Genomic DNA, 19,928 nt, shown 5'->3' with positions numbered 1-19,928 from the left:
GTGTCGGACCTGGTACTGCTGGCGAGGAACAAGAACACAATTAAACGTGGGCGCGTTTGCACCCAGCAACCTGCACGGCAGGGAAGCTACCTCCACCTCTCGTTGGAGAAAAAGTCTGCTATCACTCACAAAAATCACAAAAGGTTACTGTCAAGCAGTCAGCTGAGAATATTACCTTCCAGGTAGAGCGATATCTCGGCAAAGAGGTGGAGACGTCGTCCTGCTGATATACTCCTGCCGATCAGATGATTGGTAACAGCTGTTGCAGGTGATGCGTGACAGCTGTCACCCTGGCTGCTCCTGTGAGGCGGCTGCGCCCTCTGGTGCCTGGAGCCCGCACTCCAGACAGGGCGCCCTCTGGTGGTGGGCCAGCAGTACCTCCTCTTCTGGCGGCCCACACAACAGAAAACCTCCACATTTCAGGCTCTATTGATCCAGGACGTCGTGAGAGAACAGAGAAGTTTCAGAAGAAGTCGGTTTCAGCATTTTATCCGGATATTCCACTGTTAAAGGAGATTTTTTTAATGAAAGACGTGTGGACGGGTCTGCGCGTCGGGACGCAGCCACTGCGATGCTCCGCCACAGGAAAAACACCTCTGTTGGAAGCCTTAAGGACAAGTTGGAACATGTCCAGCTGTTAAACAATTTCTCATATACTCACTCCACTGAAAGCCATCAAAAGTCGCCTGGATTTTACAAATGATTATCAACACGGAGGTGTTTTACCTGTGCCGCCGCACCGCGCCGGCTGCGTCCCGACGCGCGGACCCGTCCACACGTCTTTCATTAAAAAAATCTCCTTTAACAGTGGAATATCCGGATAAAATGCTGAAACCGACTTCTGAAACTTCTATGTTCTCTCACGACGTCCTGGATCAATAGAGCCTGAAATGTGGAGATTTTCAGCTTGAAACAGGCTGACGACGCTGCCTGTGAGCGCTGCACGACGTCTCGCACCGTGGGAAGTCCTTAAAGCGACAGTATCACCTCAAAATCTCTCATCATCCGTTAAAATTTTCACTGAAAACCAGCTTAATTTTTCGAACTGTGTCCACTTCGATGTGTCTCACAGGTTTAGAAAAAATTTTGATCAAACAAAGCGCCAGTCTCTCAGCAACTTCTCAGACAAAGGAATTCCGACGAGGGGCTGGACGACTCCTCCCACAAGGAGTGCTCACAGGCGAATGACGTCACCGACAGGTGTGGAAAAACTCACGCATGCGCACGAGGGTTCAAGCATGTCTGACGTAAAAACATATGAATGAAATCCATATAGTTTTTGAAAAAAATAAAAAGGACCTATACTTTATTGACAGCCCTCGTAGACCATGGGGCTTAGCTTGAAAGAGGCTTAGAAATGAAGTTTCGTTTGACATATGAGCGAACAACCTGAAAACACGTATTCCTAGGTAATTTAGGGGTGCTAAATTCAAAAATGTTTTCTTGGTCATAAATGTGCACATTAACCCTTCACGCCCCAAAATGTACAATATAAGAGCAAAACACTAAAAATTGTTTAATTGTGGGGAAAAATGAAACAACCTGAAAATAGGTATCCTTGGGTATTTTGGGGGTGCTCAATTCAAAAATGATGTTTTCTGGGTCATAAAACTGGATATTAACCCTCCACAAACCAAAACTTGCACTATAAGAGCAAAATTCTTAAAAATGGGATAAATGTGTGCAACATGAAATTGTCATTGATTTTTCATGAAAATTTTGGAATATCCAATGAAAGTGATATACTCTTTCCTTCCTAAAAAAAAAAAACATATTTCACATTAACCCTTTACATGCCTGGAAAGTACATGTGTATGGTGAACAAGAACTTTAAATTCAAACTGAAATGGCGAGAAAAAAATACATTGATATTTAAAGTACCAAATCACTCAATTAAAAGAATTTGAATATTTCCTTAAAATAAATTTGGTACGTGTATTAACTCTTTTAAGTATCATGTCTATTAAGTGAATCACACAATACTGATATGCATCATGCCATGCCACTCAATTAATTCATCTGTTAATTAGTGCATGCCATGCCATTAGTCATGCAGGGTAACCAAAGTGTTTTTAAATAGCTCACCCCTTTCATTTCCTCCTGATCTGTGAACTTCCTCTATTAGACATTAAACACCTTCCCTTTGACTCAGTAAATCCATAATGTAGCACAAATTACTTCAAATATCCTGTGGCTAAAATTCTAACTATATTTATCAACTGTCTCTGTAAGAGTTACTGTCTATAAATCAGAAATATTGAAATTTTTCATGTCTATTCGGCATCACTTTCCCCTGAATCCAGGTCCGAGTCTGAGTCCAACTCATCTTCGTCCTCTTGTGGCTTTTCCCCAGAATTTGAACAGTCTAAGCACCTACACAGTTCTGTGCAAGGTAGGCTATGTTCAAGACATGAGCATTTCCCCTTGATGCAACCTGTCTTTTCTGGTGGTTTGTCTGTGCACTACAAGTATCTCATTGTATACGATGGGTTTTTTGGGGAGAAAATATCACACTGATGAAGCAGACATCTCAGAAAATCCTGTATCAAATATGATATACTTGGCGTTATAGGGTTAAGAACTAGTCATATTAAAACAAACACTGTAGATTTGAAACAGCTGTTACTAATTAATGTGAAGGTAATATTTCCAGAAAAATGGCATTCTGGCACATTTGTACCATTAATCAGAGGATACAAGAGTCAGATCTTTGTTCAGTAATGGGTCAAACGAAATTTCATATTTCTGTGGAATGCCCCATGGTCTATTAGGGAATAGATTCTGTAAAACAATGAAACCCTTTCTGGACTTGAGTCTTCTTCTTATATCTTGGTAATAGTATAGAGGGTGTCTTGGGTCTTGCTCTTGTAGAAACGTTTGAGTCCTGGAGTGAACTTCTTGATGGATGGGATGTGCAATACCTACTAATACTTACTATCTATTCTTGCTTAGTTGCCAAAACTCAGTCGATTAATCTTTGAAGTTGGTCAGTCATTGCACAAAGTGCTTCGTCTGCTAAAGTTTCACATTACCCGACTAAAGTTTTTACCCTGCTACAAAAGAGGCCAATGTTATTTTTATTGACAAAGTGGCATCTTTTGGACCTTTAAGCAGGTTATCAGCAACACCATCCATGCCTCCAAGTTGGCCATGTGCCGAAATCTAAGGGAAGTTAGTTCGGCACTTATGAGCCGACAGCAACAGGTACAGATACAGAGACAGATACAGCTGCAGCGAGAGTTACTATAGCAACACTGCATGTCCATATATTGCACACATACGAAACTGTCTTTAAACTAAATGAAAACCATGAAATAGGAGCGCTATTCGTGACCAGTTCATCAAAAGACATAAAGGCCAGGGAGACAAAACAAACAACCCTACGAATTTCTTTATTAATACCCTAGTTTTTTGAGAATTTTGCAAATTTATTAAAAAACAAACTAAGAAATCACATGTACCTAAGTATTCACAGCCTTTTCCATGAAGCTCAAAAATTAAGATCAGGTGCATCCTGTTTCCACTGATCATCCTTAAGATGTTTCTACAGCTTAATTGGAGTCCACCTGGGATGAATTCAGTTGATTGGACATGATTTGGAAAGACACACACCTGTCTACATATAAGGTCCCACAGTTGCATGTCAGAGCACAAACCAAGCATGAAGTCAAAAGAATTGTCTGTAGACCTCAGAGACAGGATTGTCTCGAGGCACAAATCTGGGGAAGGGTACAGAAACATTTCTGCTGCTTTGAAGGTGCCAGTGAACACAGTGGCCTCCATCATCCATAAATGGAAGAAGTTCAGATCCACCATGACTCTTCCTAGAGCTGGCAGTCCGTCTAAACTGAGTGATCAGGGGAGACGGGCCTTAGTCAGGGAACTGACCAAGAACCCGATGGTCACTCTTTCAGAGCTCCAGCACTTCTCTGTGGAGAGAGAAGAGAAGGACAACCATCTCTGCAGAAATATGTGTGGTAGAGTGGCCATACGGAAGCCACTCCTTAGTAAAAGACACATGGCAGCATGCCTGGAGTTTGCCAAAAAGCACATGAAGGACTCTCAGACCATGAGAAACAAAAATCTCTGTTCTGATGAGACAAAGATTGAACTCTTTGGCGTCATGTTTGGAGGAAACCAGGCACCATCCCTACAGTGAAGCATGGTGGTGGCAGCATCATGCTGTGGGGATGTTTTTCAGCAGCAGGAACTGGGAGACTAGTCAGGATTGAGGGAAAGATGAATGCAGCAATGTACAGAGACATCCTGGATGAAAACCTGCTCCAGAGCGCTCTTGACCTCAGACTGGGGCGACGGTTCACCTCTCAGCAGCTCAATGGCCCTAAGCACATAGCCAAGATATCAAAGGAGTGACTTCAGGACAACTCTGTGAATGTCCCTGAGTGGCCCAGCCAGAGCCCAGACCTGAATCTGATTGAACATCTCTGGAGAGATCTGAAAATGTCTGTGCACCGATGCTCCCCATCCAACATGATGGAGCTTGAGAGGTGCTGCAAAGACGAATGGACCAAACTGACCAAAGATAGGTGCACCAAGCTTGTGGCATCATATTCAAGAAAACGTGAGTCTGTAATTGCTGCCAAAGGTGCATCAACAAAGTATTGAGCAAAGGCTGTGAATACTTATGTACGTGTGATTTCTTAGGTTTTTATTTTTAATGAATTTGCAACAATTAAAAAAAAACTTTTTCCATGTTTCCATTTTGAAATAAGGCTGCAATAACAAAATGTGGAAAAAGTGAAGTGCAGTGAATACTTTCTAGATGCACTGTAAAGAGCGAAGCAATAAATGACAGCTTGATTCTGGCTGTTGCACAGACAGAGTGAGAGCGGGAGTTCCCGCTGGCTGTCGTATTGGTCATTTGGAGATGCGAGAAGATTAACGGTGAGAGTTCGTGACTGTTTGATATCAGTGTGAGTGATTCGGTGAGAAGCTGCAGCGCTCTTTGTCCTGTCACTGGAAAAGGATTTGGCTTCTTGCTAATTGACAGGCAGAAATAAATGACGCTCAAACAGCGAAGAGAAACAGAGAGAAGGATGGAAGCAAAAAGAAAGAAAATGTTGTGGGGGAAGGAAAAAGGGTTGGTATGAAGATGGACTGAAGAATTAATGGAAGAGGTTGGAAGAATAAATGAACGGGCTACAAAATGAGGTAGACAAAGGCTTCAGCAGGGAGTTGGGTCCACACAAAAAAAAGTGTCTGTGTGTGTGCACATATATATATATATATATATATATATATATATATATATATATATACACACATATATATATATATATATATATATATATATATATATATATATATATATATGTGTGTGTGTGTGTGTACATACAGGGTGAACTCAAACACTCCTTGGTTCCAAATATTTATAATATCAAAAGTTACGTGAATAATTGTATTTATTTTGGTGTCTACAGTTGCAGAAACTCATCCAGTTTTGTTCTCTTACAGATTCTTCATCTTCAGAATTGTAAAATTATTCATGTAACTTTTGGCATTATAAATATTTGGAACCAAGGAGTGCTTTTGAGTTCACCCTGTAAATATATATATATATATATATATATATATATATATATATATATATGAGGTCTGTCCATAAAGTACCGTACCGTTTTATTTTTTTTTTAAACTATATGGATTTGATTCATATGTTTTCACATCAGACAAGCTTGAACCCTCATGCGCATGCGTGAGTTTTTCCACGCCTGTCGGTGACGTCATTCGCCTGTGAGCACGCCTTGTGGGAGGAGTGGTCCAGCTCTCCACAATTTCACTGATACTTACTGGACTGGTAAGCATTGAAAGCCGAGATAGACATGTCCAAACTTGTCCTCTGACACGCCGAAACGGAGGTGTTCCTTTGTCTCGCTTGCAAAGCGAATCGGTCGTGACGCGCGAAGCCTCCGTGCGGCTTTCCATGACAAAATCTCTTGTTAAAAGTGAAATCTGCCGGAAAATGGCTGATGTCCAGCTCTTGTGATAACTAGAAAAAGTGCACACGACGGTCTCGTATCCAGCTCGGAGCGCGGCACGCTGAGCGTCCTTAAAGGGGTCCTTAAAGCTGTACTACCAGTCCTTATTCTCTGTGAAGCCCGTAAAATTTTCACCGAAAGCCAGATAAATTTTTCGAATGGTTTCCAGGTGCCAGTCTCTAACAGCTTCAGAAAAAATTCTGATGGAAAAAACCCCCAAATCATTCCGCCATTTCCAGACAATGAAAATCCGACGAGGGGGCGGGACCACTCCTCCCACAAGGCGTGCTCACAGGCGAATGATGTCACCGACAGGCGTGGAAAAACTCACACATGCGCACGAGAGTTCAAGCATGTCTGATGTGAAAACATATGAATCAAATCCATATAGTTTTAAAAAAAATAAAAAGGTACAATACTTTATGGACAGACCTCATGTGTGTGTATGTGTGGGTAATGTGACATTTTTGTTAATCCTCCTGTTTTAAAGTAAATGTCGACGCTACAAAAGCATCTTGATTGTTTCTTTTAACTCCATTGTGGTGGTGAACGAAGACCAAATAGTCCAAATACTTATGGACCTAACTGTATATTGAAAACAAAAGTCTTGGAGCCCATGTCAGTTATACAACTGCAGATTAGTCTGGATCCGGCTGTAGTTGAAGATTCATGGGTTGGTGGAGGTTTACGCTCTGAGTGCTGGTTTTATTTGACATTATCCGTCACAGACTTGATAAAAAATGCAACATTATCGAACTTACATCAACTGTATCTACACCATCAACACAAACTATCCCAGTGTAGTTATGTATATATATTTTTTCAAAAATTTTTAAAAACACAAATATTTTTACTGATTTTTAATTGAAGCCCAAAGCTCATCTGCGTGTGCACAGTCAGGAGGATTTGATTTGTCTAATTTGGACATGAAACAGCTCCTCCCCCCTTTAAATCCACAGGTGTAGTTAATTTCCTGGCTTCCAGACTTTTAACCTTTGTCCTGCACACGCATACATGCACGCTGGTCCTGAGGTGTACCTGAAGGTAAACTCTACCACTCCTGACTTTTAGTCCTTTCTCTGTCGTGTCCTGTCATCTCACCTCTGAAGGACCTGCCGTGGTTGAAAAGACAAAAGGTTTAAAGAGTGGCATCAGAAGACCCGGGTTCTGTTTGTGCCACTCCATGCTATGAAGGGGTGCAGTGACTGTAACCTGCGGTGTCTCAGCGGTTCTTCGCTCCACGGACAGGAACGTTGCACAGAGTTATTAATGGTGGTGATTAGGCCACCATGAACTCTTCATGAACATGGCTTACACACACCGAGACCCGATTCTATCTGTGCTTGTCCCTGGTTTCCGTAGCGTAAAGTAGACGGGAGTCTGTGACTCTCCCTGGATGGGATGCCAGTCTGATGCAGGTTACTTTCCCAGCCAAGGTTGGTACCCATCCGCAGCTGGGTGGACTGAGATAATGCAGATAAAGTGTCTTGTACAAGAATCAACCCCAGGTCCACATATTGGGAGCTTAACTCCAGCTCAGTGGTTCCCAACCTTTTTTTCTTGGAGATGCCCCCTCCCCTCATTGGTATTGAAGAAAGGGTGACCCCCCCCCCCCCCACCCCACACACACACACACAAGCCAACATATATGCCTGCGCACACACACATGCACACATTCTGTTTGTTTGGTTTTGCAAAAACTGGAAAACCTTGCAAGTTGATTTTTTGGCTTCAAATTGACAAAAGTGTCTTTTAAAATGGAAAACACATTAGAAAATAGCCAGATTTCCATCAGTACAATGAAAATGGTTTGTTCAAATCCTTTAATATTTTGCATGCAGATAGTTTCCGCTGCAGCCAATTACAGGTTGGCCTAAAAAACAATCAAGAAAACAAACAAACAAAAAAAGTGGTTTTGGGCTTTTTTCCCCTTCTGTGCGCTTGTAATTTTGATCATGTTACAGTAGACATGGGCTACGTTTACATGCCGTTAATATTTGGGATAAGGTCAATATTCCGGTTTCTGAATCACTAGGAATAACCCGTTCACATGCTGAAGCAGACAGAGTTACTCCTGTATACATGGTCATTGGTATCATGTGGAATATCCCCATCTCAACAGCGACACACGTCTTCCACCGGTGCTTGATTTGGTCTGGCGTTCGTGCAAATCCTGCTTTGCGTAACTTTTCGGCCACCTTCTTGTAAATGTCGCTATCTCGGTACTTTCTGCCGTCAATAAAAGACATTATATTCATGCCTTTCACGATACTAATGAAGTACTCGGTTTCCTCCTCGCTCCAAAAGTGTGGTGCTGTGCTGCCGCATCTGGATTTCGCCATGCTTGTTGTACCTCTGCTTCTGTGGTGTCCGGTGGGCTGCACGCGCCGCATACAAGTAGTTGTCGTACTCAAAAGACCAAGATTCCTTGCGGCTAGGACATGCGCAGAACACAAAATAATGTTCTTTTCTATGGCGATATTCCGATGCATGTTTATATGACCTGATATTCGAGTTAGAAAAGGAGTAACCCAGGGGTCATATTCAGGTTTTTAAAAACCGGAATATGAGCATATTCGGGTTTTTGCGGGTGTTTACATGGCCATGCGCAACCGGGTTATTGCTAATATTCCGGTTATGAAAGGGTTATTGGCTGCATGTAAACGTAGTCAAAGTCTTGTGGTCCTCCTGTGATCTTTAGTTGACCTCCCGATGGAAGGGTGAGAGTTACTGGGGGGGCAAGGGCTTTAGCCCAGCAAGGGACCTGCTCTTGCATAAACATGAAATCTGTTTTTTTTTTTTTTTTTTTGCAATGTGGAGAACAGCCTCTCATGCTGGCATCTGCCAGTCGTCATGATGCCCTGTGCCCAGTTGGGTGCACGGAATGCCTGCTGCCATAGCAGCATAAAGATGCCGCCATTGCAAACAGAACCACATCCCAGCTAGTGCACTCATGTCTGTTTAAAGCTGTCAGTTGAGCAACCTGAGAAATTGCTGGATCCGGGGGGAGCGCTGCCATTGTTGTGTCGTCCTGATGATGTCACTCACCGCTGTCCTCTTTGTTTGTCTCTGTCAATCCTTCATATTTGAATTTTGGATGAACTTTTGAGCAGCAGTCCAAGCATTGTACATTGCTCAGGCTGAGTTTAGGAGTCATGGCTAAGCGCCCCAAACCCACTGGCGGAGCGCCCCAACTTAGCACACTGCTTCCCTGCTTACCGCATTGCAAAAAAGATGGAAATGCAGTCGTAGGAAAAATTTTGACAAGCTGAGACGGCGCAGGTGAAGATGTGAAAGTTGTCTTTTTGACCTTGAAGTTGTGTCTCTGTGCTTCTTCCTTTTCGGACTCCTTATTACAGAGTGAAGCGTGCAGAGGAAAGTGTAAAGTGATAAAAGTGAGGGGATTTCTTTCTTTTTGTTTTTGTGGGAGTGTTTTAATTTCAGCTTTTATGTTTCTCTCTGAACTCTAATTGGGCAGGTAGGCTGCTGTTATGGCTTTTTTCTTTCCAGAAACCGCTCCCTGATCTTCAGACGGGTTCATTATCGCTGAGATGACAGAGGAGGAGGGCAGGGACGAGCGGGTGAGACGGCTCCAGTAGCTCCCGCCTGAAGGAGTGTCAGATAAATGAGCCTCCTGCTCTTAGTTTGGGATTAATTAGGTGACTTTGGGTAGATGAACACATTAGTATCGCAAACGGAAACCAGTAAAGCTGGAGGGTGAAGGAGGGTGACCGGCCTTCTGTTGTTAGAAGTGAGGCTCATGTCGTGCACATTGTGCATTTGGCTCAGCCAATCAGCTGTGCCGGAGTCACTGTTTGAGATGTTGAAATGCAAGATGTGTGCACTCAGTGTTTGCTCACGGGGCGTGTGAAACCTGCTTCTGTTTAAATGTGGCTGGTTTGCTATGAAAGCAGGGGCGGGTGGAGAGGTGTAGGGTGTCACTGTGGCATTAGGACCAAAACCCTGTGACCCCCGGAAAAGGAGGTCAAGAGCTTCAAAGGCTCAAGGATCACAGAGAAGAGGGTTTTTAAAAAACCTTGAAGATTTCACTACAAAAACCTCCAAATCCAAGCATACTTGGACAGAAGCGCAACGAAAGACTTCCAATTGGAGTGCACACCAATGCCAAGGATAATCAGGTTTGGACCGAAGCGTGTTTGGAATTCAGGCAACTTTATTGATCCCAATTCATTTGCAGTTTACCCCGTCCACAATCACCCACAACATTCAACGTTACACATCTATCACAGATCAGACAAAATATTTGTAGCTCAGCCTGTGCGTATGCTGGTATTAATGAGACAAATTTAACTCCATAGGAAGTTAGCTTTGAGTTAGCGAAAGTTAGTGATCACGCTAATGCTGCAAAATGTTATCAGGTTACAAAAAGAGCGTTTTCAGTTTTAGAAGTGTGTATTTCTCGCTATCTTTTACTATCTGCAACTAGCTACTAGCCTGTGATGTCACCATGCTAATGTCCGCGAAATAAGTTCAGAGGTGTTATTAGGTTCCAAAAACTGTTTCTGGTTTTAGAAGTGTTTATTTCTCACTCGCTTTTACATAATATATGACAGAGGATATATTTACACACAAACAAAACAGAGTTTTTCAGCTAGCTACTAGCCTGTGACGTCACCATGCTAATGTCCGCAAAATAAATTCAGAGGTGTTATTAGGTTTAAAAAAAAAATGGTGTTTTCGGTTTTAGAAGTGTTTATTTCTTGCTAGCTTTTACATAATATATGATAGAGGATATATTTACACACAAACAAAACAGAGTTTTGCAGCTAGCTACCAGCCTGTGACGCCACCATGCTAATGTCTGCGAAATAAGTTCAGAGGTTCCAAATCAGCGTTTTTGGTTTTAGAAGTGTTTATTTCTTGCTAGCTTTTACATAATATATGACAGAGGATATATTTACACACAAACAAAACAGAGTTTTGTAGCTAGCTACCAGCCTGTGACGTCACCACGTTAATGTCCGCAAAATAAGTTCAGATCGTATTATTAGCTTCCAAAAACTGTGTTTTCGGTTTGAGAAGTGTTTATTTCTGTCAAAGCAGAACAGATTCAAGCACAATATGACTTTTTAACCTCTTAAAATGTGTCAAGGTTAGCCATCTTTGAACTTGTCCAAGGTCTGTGTCCCAAGAATGTTCCCTGTCAATTTAAAGACTGTGGCAGTAATAGAACTGGACTTATGCTGAGCACAGACAGACAGACAGACAGATGCCAGGTCTTTGCAATACCCGATGGCCATATGTTGGCCTCGGGTAAAAAACAAACATTTTAAATAACGCTGCATGGTATAACCGGTTTATCCGGTACACGGTATGATTTTGGCAGACGGTAGAGATTTAGACTCCACTGACGATTTGCGATAACACCCACGGAGTTTTTCGATCCAGAAAAACTCCTCTGTTGAGCGGCTGTGTGTGTGTGTGAGCCAGTTTGCAGCGGCGGAGAGGGGTGTTCTGAGCTGAGGTGACTCACTGCTGTTCATGTAAGTTTGAGATGCTTGTTTTGTCGCTTAGCCCTTATTTATTTATTTATTTTATTTTGTTTTGTTTTATTTTGTGTTGCAAAGTTCTTTCCTTGAACCGAATAAACTTGAACTTGGTTTCAATGGACACACTGGGGGAAGGCGGACACTCCGTCACGACCTGAATTAAACATTTGAGAAAGTGCCACATTTAATAACGCAAGGACTTTTTTTAACCGGAGCAAAAAGACAAAATCAGCCAGGATGAGGCGATTTACCCAGACTGACTTCAAATTTGAGTAAATTAAGTATGTTTACTCATTTTTTGGTGGTTTTGTAAATGAAGAAAAGCACCAGTGACTGTCCTGAAAGCGCTTCATGTATTCAGAGCGGGTGTGCCATCTAGTGTTCAAGAGATGAAACTTGACCCAACAGTAAATTAATGTTATTTAATTATTTCACCAAAACATCAAATCTAGGCTCGCATTTTAGATGTAGCTTCCATCAAATTGTACCTGCAGTTTTGAGATCTGCACAATAAATGTTTTAAAAATTACATTATATCTGTTTTTTGTTATTTTTATTTATTTATTTTTGATCAATTTACCTTTGCTAAGGGACCCATTCAGAAACACATTATGATTTTTACAGTTTAGTTTATACTGCGATATATACCTTTACTGTGAAGGGATTCAGTTTATACTGTATGAATTTTGGGTCATATCATACAGCCCTAATTTTAAATGACCCATGGTAGAGCTAAGTAATCTGATCGCAAAGGGAATAAAAGATTTGGAGTATCCAACTTGCCTCCTAACAGGCTGGTTTAAAAAGTGCAGACCTGGCAACTGGCTAGTTTATAAAGTGCAGACCTGGCAACCCGCCCAAATACAAACAAAAGAAACATCTCCTTTTGCCAGACATAATCAAAAACCTCAAACAACACTGCTTCAGCTTCAAATTGTTTGCCCCGATGGAGCACAATAAAGTTTCACGCTGTAGTCACTATGAATACCCTGCTTAAAGACGTTTGAACACAATTGAAGCCGTTAAGACTACAAATACCCAGATGTTTCACGTGCTAGCAATGATTTCGAGACTCTGGATGATATTTTTGAACAGTGCAAAAATTGGATCAAGCTACTGATAGCTGCTAAAAGCGCTAATGTCATTAGCCTCCAAAATTAAGGCCATATACACACGTTGTCGGTATTTGTAAAACCGAATATCTTACCCTTTCCGTTTGGGGAAAAAAATTAATCCACACTACGTTGTTTAAAAAAAAAAATCCATCCACATCGAACCGTATAAATGTGTTGTAATTAGTCTGCCAAACCTTTGGGTGGCAGTACTGATTAAAATTCTATCCAATCAGGAGCCTCAATCTCTAGTCGTCACTTCCGCAAAAACTGAAAACAAAAAAAAGCTGACCGAATACTGCTTCTTCGCCTCTGATCTTCAACGTGAAGCAAGAATTGGGCTTGCAAATATATGCACACAAAAAGCACCTGGACAATGGACAATACCAACACTTTGAGAACATCCATGTTTCTGAACGTAAACACGGGTCGCCCATTTGACGTCAACATGTTTGGGTCGCATGGCAGTGACGTTTGGGAGCGTAAATCTCCGGAATTCACTTACACACACAAACGCATAACCGGAGTTTTCCCAAATCTTCACTTTGGTCGGAGTTTTTACAAATAATTGTTTTTACGGTCCTACATCTGTGTTTACGTGTGGATGATAGGGCGAGTTGTACAAAAATAACTTCGTTTTGTGAGATACCCTGCTACGTGTGGACAAGGCTTATCACAATAATTTCACTTGATGGAAATATTGGAAAAAAGACTCCTTGATCTTTCAGGACATTTCACCACATGACAAACTGTTATTGCAGGTATTTGCAATAAAATGCTAAAAATAAAACAGAGATGATCCTGCACAGTAGCTAACAGCTACAGCCCAGCGGCTTCTGAGTGAGCAAAGCTGAGCCAAGCAAAAAAAAAACAAAAAAAACAAAACAAGCAGCCATGCCCCTAAATATGCATAACTTTAAGGCTTAAAATGTCTTAAACTAAGTCTTTAGATGACAGGGGTGACCAAGTGATTAGTGTGCTTGGTTCCCAGTTCAAACCTGCTATATTTCTCATGGAGTGGGTAACTAGCTATGAAGAGCAAAACCATTTTATGGTGACAGGCTGTAATCATGTTTATGTCTGTTTTAAAGTTGGGCATTTTAACATGGGATTCTATGGGAACTGGCTCACTTTTGGAGCCAGTCAAAGAACTTCAACTTTTTGTAGCTCTGGTTTTTGCCTCATTTCAGCCAGTCAGAGCTTACCGCTTGCTGACAATCCCACTCAGAAGCACGAGTTTATGAAGTCACATTTCATCATCATCTCTGACTGATGTGACGGCAGATATCGATCAGGGCTGATCAGGACCTGCAAACCCCATCGGAATGTGCAGAGCTAGTTTTTGCATTTGTCAGACAGGATGCAAAGCAGTGAGCCAAGAGGACCTGCACTCCCGAGTGAACGTGCACAGACATTAAAAAGTGAGCGTGCCATTTATCTGTGCAGCTGAAGAGGAAGCAATAACGGTTTGTCCTCTGATTTGAATTCTTTGTCCTAGGACGGACAAAGAAAAGTGGTTTGTGGAGGAGAAACTGCTGTGTGTGTGTGTGTGTGTGTGTGCATGTAGTTTTCATTTTGCTCAAAGCAAAAAACTGGATTGCAGACAGAGCAGTTAATGTTATAGAGAGAAAGAATGCTTTGTGTAAACTGTAATTCAGGATGCATCAAATGAACTTATGTGCAAATGAACTGAACGTAAGAAGGTTGAATCCCAGTCTTCTCGTCTCTCCTCCATGACTCTAGTCGACCTGAAGCTGTTTCTGACACAGTGGTTCACAGGCACATACTGAGGTTCACACGTGCTCCAGGAACCAGTACTTTCTCTCTCCTTCCTATCTGGACTTGACTGGGTTCCCTGTTGGCCTCAGGTACAAACAGAGCGAAGCGTCACCTGTCTCCCTACATGTCTGTGTTCAGCCCCACCTCAGCCTCCACCTGGACAGACAAAACTCCTCTATGCCCGTGAACCATAACCTAAATGTGAGAGAAAAGCCCACAACAGCATTACAAACAGTCTGCAGTTGCAATGGGACTTGTCAGCACAGGGTATAGGTAGAAGAACGGGATTTGAAGCTCGGTGACGCAATGAGAACTGCGTTTTATGAGTATCACAACCAAAAACTAAAGCACCATGTGGCGAGAGCGCAAACCTCCATCAACACGAGTTTCAAATTCCACAAATTTTTACCTTGGAAAAGAATTTCAACATCAAAGTCCTGTTAGAAGCTTCATAAGATAAATTATCATACAAAATATACAGTATATCAAAGTGGCTCTTCAATGTTAAAATCAAATATCCGCTAAATCCACAATACAGATCAGATCTGGATCAAACTTAGTCTATTCATTGAGAGTGCCAATGTGCACCTCACTGTCAAAAATGAGAGCGATTGAGGCACTTTTGATTGAGATATAATGCAAAATGTACCAAATTGACTTTCCAATATTGAATTCAAAGGTCTGCAAAATCAGAATGTGGATCAGATCTTAATCAAAGTTTGTCAGGTGATAGTGAGTGTCAGTCTGCCCCTCACCTCCAAAATAGGAGTGATTGGGGCATTTGATTAAGATAGAATTTAAAATATACATTAAATGGGGTTTTCAATGTTAAATTTAAATGGGCACAAAATCTGTCATCTGGATCAGATCTGGATCAAACTTTGTCAGTCAATAAAGGATACCATCCTACATGATGCTGCCAAATATGAAAGAAATTTGATCTTTTTTGGCAGTTATGAATTTTTGAAAATTCAGTTAATATTAAAAATAGGCGTTTGTCCAGTTTTCTAAGATTTTTCCTGACTTTGACCTTTGACCTACGGTATTGGAAATTGAATCAGTTCTTGCCTATGGTAAATGGACTGCATTTATATAGCGCTTTTCCATCTGCATCAGATGCTCAAAGCGCTTTACAGTTATGCCTCACATTCACCCCGATGTCAGGGTGCTGCCATACAAGGCGCTCACTACACACAGGGAGCAATAGGGGATTAAAGGCCTTGCCCAAGGGCCCTTAGTGATTTTCCAGTCAGGCAGGGATTTGAACCCATGATCTTCTGGACTCAAGCCCAACACCTTAACCACTAGACCATCACCTCCCCAGCTATCAGGATATGAATCCTCTGTAAAAAAAAAAAAATAAATAAATAAATAAATTCATAACAGTATATGAAAAATTGTGGGTTACAGGCTGTTCACAAACAGACTGTTGTGAAAGTGTCGTGACACGGACCCACAACAGGGGGCGTTAATGAACGGACAATGGATAAGCCAAAAAGTAACAATTTAATGTTGTGAATCGCACAACGACGTACAGACAATAACAATATGGTGACTGTCAATCATACACCAGGTGACGTGTGGGCAGGCTCGATGATAGAAGACGCCTGGCGAGAGAAGAGCCAGATCCCACACAGCTTCCACCGCCAACGGAGCTGAAGAACACCTGCGCCCCAGGTGGCCACTGTCTTCAGCAGTCAGACCCGGTACTGCTGGCAGAGAACAGAGACAGTCCTGATGAGTGTGAGGTCGCACACTCAGTAATCCCACAGTCTGTACACAATTAGGAGGGAGAACCTCCACCTCCAGCAACAATTTCACCCGTGCAGCTCCTGTTGGTCTCTTTCCTGGATGGAGTGAGAGGCGAAGAACGTCGTCCTCTCACTGTCCACCAATCCAGCCTCCGACAGAGCCCGCAGGAACACGGCTGCACACAGAACAATGTTTTGGACAACAATAATTACAGCAGAGAAGGTTACCTGAATGGTAGCTGATTTTTCGGCGGGGAGGTGGAGTTGCAGTCCGGCCTTTATGGTGGTGGTGATGAGTAGTGGATGAGTGACAGCTGGTACGGATGATGAGTGACAGCTGTCGCTCCGACGCCCTCTCGTGCTTGAAGCCCGCACTTCAAGCAGGGCGCCATCTTGTGCTGGTGGGCCAGCAGTACCTCCTCTTCAGCGGCCCACACAACACAAACAAGCAAACAAACAGGTGTGAAAACATAACCAAATAACCATCTCACATCACAACATGAGATAAAATTATTTAATAAAATTACTAATTGGGTAGCTGCCTGACATTGAGTTTAAGTTTATTGGTTTAGTGAGCCTTCGTGTCAGTTGGACTATGCTAGTTAACTTATGTAGTCAACCACTGTGGAACAGTTGATAGTTGGTGCAAGCAAGGTGTACCTAATGAAGTGGCCAGTGAGCATATTGAACATGCTCACCTAATATGGCCTCTTACGTTTTAGACTTTTTGACTGCCTCAGTGGAAACAGGATGAAGATGGGGTTGTGTTTGGGTGTCAACATAATTAGGCTTGTATCTCACCACCTTTCCACAGGCCACAATTGACAACCTGATCAACTCTATGCAAAGGAGATGTGTTGCACTGCATGAGGCAAATGGTGGTTACATCAGATACTGACTGGTATCCCCCCCGCCAATAAAACAAAACTGCACCTTTCAGAGTGGCCTTTTATTGTGGGCAGTCTAAGGCACACCTGTGCCCTAATCATGGTGTCTAATCAGCATCTTGATATGGCACAAGAAGTGCTCACTATCACAGATTTAGACTGGTTTGTGAATAATATTTGAGGGAAATGGTGATATTGTGTATGTGGAAAAAGTTTTAGATCTTTGAGTTCATCTCATACAAAATGGGAGCAAAACCAAAAGTGTTGCATTTATATTTTTGTTGAGTGTACATACAAGCCACTAAGTACAGTTGTCAGTTTCCGCAAGTATACTTACAGTTTACTGTATTCTGTCACTATATCCCACCTATACTTAGGCTTTCTACCAAATATATATGTACTAGCATGTTGCCCGTGGGCATCCACAGGCTCTAGATTCAGTAGTGTTTATAAAATAGGTAGCTGACATTTTTCAAGGGTGGTAATAAATTATGCAAAGTTTCTATAATGAGTTGGAATGGCATGTGAGTCCAGAATGTTTTAGAACCTTAGACCTCAATCATTTTTAGAGGAACTCAACCCATTTATTTTGTGTTAATTATGTAATTTTTTAATGTTAATTTACTTTCTTAATGTATTTATAAGTTGTTTAGGTTCTTATTATCATATACACATTATTATTATTGTTATAATAATAATAATAATTATTATTATTATTGTTTGTTTTTGTTGTTGTTTTGTTATTAGTATTATAGAAAGGTATTTTCATTTTCTTGAGTCATCCATGTATTTTTCATTTATTTACAATGTACTTACATTGAAGTTAATAAATAAAAGCACACACACATACAGATACACAGACACCACTTGGCTTTTAATATATAGATGATTTGCCTTCCCCTGCTGGAATGGTGTGTGAGTGCAGAATGTAACTGTCAACATCCATTGTTCATTGTTGTTAGCTAATATCTGTAGTTTGTCCAAAAATATTTGTCCTGTCAACATTCCATTTCAGCGGCACTCATCCTTGACCCGGAATACATAAACATACCAAACAGCTTGCATATAAATATATATATAACATAGCAGGTAAACTGAAATTATTTGGCTTATTTTTAGTTTAATTTAATTAGCTTATAATGCGCCAATCTCATTATAAGCCATCTCAAGGCGCCTTACATAAAACAATTCACTTTAAGAGATATACTGCTAGTAAACATGAATAAACCTCTTCTTTTGTTGTTCACATCTGTACACACCACAATGGAATTAAAATCAATCAATCAATCAATTTTATTTATATAGCGCCAAATCACAACAAACAGTTGCCCCAAGGCGCTTTATATTGTAAGGCAAGGCCATACAATAATTACGTAAAAACGACCCCCTGTGAGCAAGCACTTGGCGACAGTGGGAAGGAAAAACTCCCTTTTAACAGGAAGAAACCTCCAGCAGAACCAGGCTCAGGGAGGGGCAGTCTTCTGCTGGGACTGGTTGGGGCTGAGGGGAGAGAATCAGGAAAAAGACATGCTGTGGAGGGGAGCAGAGATCAATCACTAATGATTAAATGCAGAGTGGTGCATACAGAGCAAAAAGAGAAAGAAACACTCAGTGCATCATGGGAACCCCCCAGCAGTCTAAGTCTATAGCAGCATAACTAAGGGATGGTTCAGGGTCACCTGATCCAGCCCTAACTATAAGCTTTAGCAAAAAGGAAAGTTTTAAGCCTAATCTTAAAAGTAGAGAGGGTGTCTGTCTCCCTGATCTGAATTGGGAGCTGGTTCCACAGGAGAGGAGCCTGAAAGCTGAAGGCTCTGCCTCCCATTCTACTCTTACAAACCCTAGGAACTACAAGTAAGCCTGCAGCCTGAGAGCGAAGCACTCTATTGGGGTGATATGGTACTATGAGGTCCCTAAGATAAGATGGGACCTGATTATTCAAAACCTTATAAGTAAGAAGAAAAATTTTAAATTCTATTCTAGAATTAACAGGAAGCCAGTGAAGAGAGGCCAATATGGGTGAGATATGCTCTCTCCTTCTAGTCCCCCGAAGCATGTATAAAGTGAATAAAATTGGTCCTAGCACAGAAACTTGTGGAACTCCATAATTAACCTTAGTCTGTGAAGAAGATTCCCCATTTACATGAACAAATTGTAATCTATTAGATAAATATGATTCAAACCACTGCAGCGCAGTGCCTTTAATACCTATGGCATGCGCTAATCTCTGTAATAAAATTTTATGGTCAACAGTATCAAAAGCAGCACTGAGGTCTAACAGAACAAGCACAGAGATGAGTCCACTGTCTGAGGCCATAAGAAGATCATTTGTAACCTTCACTAATGCTGTTTCTGTACTATGATGAATTCTAAAACCTGACTGAAACTCTTCAAATAGACCATTCCTCTGCAGATGATCAGTTAGCTGTTTTACAACTACCCTTTCAAGAATTTTTGAGAGAAAAGGAAGGTTGGAGATTGGCCTATAATTAGCTAAGATAGCTGGGTCAAGTGATGGCTTTTTAAGTAATGGTTTAATTACTGCCACCTTAAAAGCCTGTGGTACATAGCCAACTAATAAAGATAGATTGATCATATTTAAGATCGAAGCATTAAATAATGGTAGGGCTTCCTTGAGCAGCCTGGTAGGAATGGGGTCTAATAGACATGTTGATGGTTTGGATGAAGTAACTAATGAAAATAACTCAGACAGAACAATCTGAGAGAAAGAGTCTAACCAAATACCGGCATCACTGAAAGCAGCCAAAGATAACGATACATCTTTGGGATGGTTATGAGTAATTTTTTCTCTAATAGTTAAAATTTTATTAGCAAAGAAAGTCATGAAGTCATTACTAGTTAAAGTTAAAGGAATACTCGGCTCAATAGA

At 41.4% G+C, this 19,928-nt stretch overlaps 1 protein-coding gene across 1 annotated transcript in view; it reads left to right on the top strand.

Moving 5' to 3' along the window:
• Positions 1–19,928, top strand: part of nav2a (neuron navigator 2a) — a 331,375-nt gene that overhangs the window by 124,472 nt on the left and 186,975 nt on the right. The window contains 1 exon segment of the mRNA XM_034163924.1: positions 2,304–2,392. Within this exon segment, the coding sequence (XP_034019815.1) occupies positions 2,304–2,392 (89 nt within the window).

Source organism: Thalassophryne amazonica, chromosome 2, assembly GCF_902500255.1.
Source record: "Thalassophryne amazonica chromosome 2, fThaAma1.1, whole genome shotgun sequence".
In the NCBI taxonomy this organism is placed as follows: domain Eukaryota; kingdom Metazoa; phylum Chordata; class Actinopteri; order Batrachoidiformes; family Batrachoididae; genus Thalassophryne; species Thalassophryne amazonica.
Note: the sequence above shows the minus strand (reverse complement) of the source record. Positions and strands in the feature narration are given on the sequence as shown.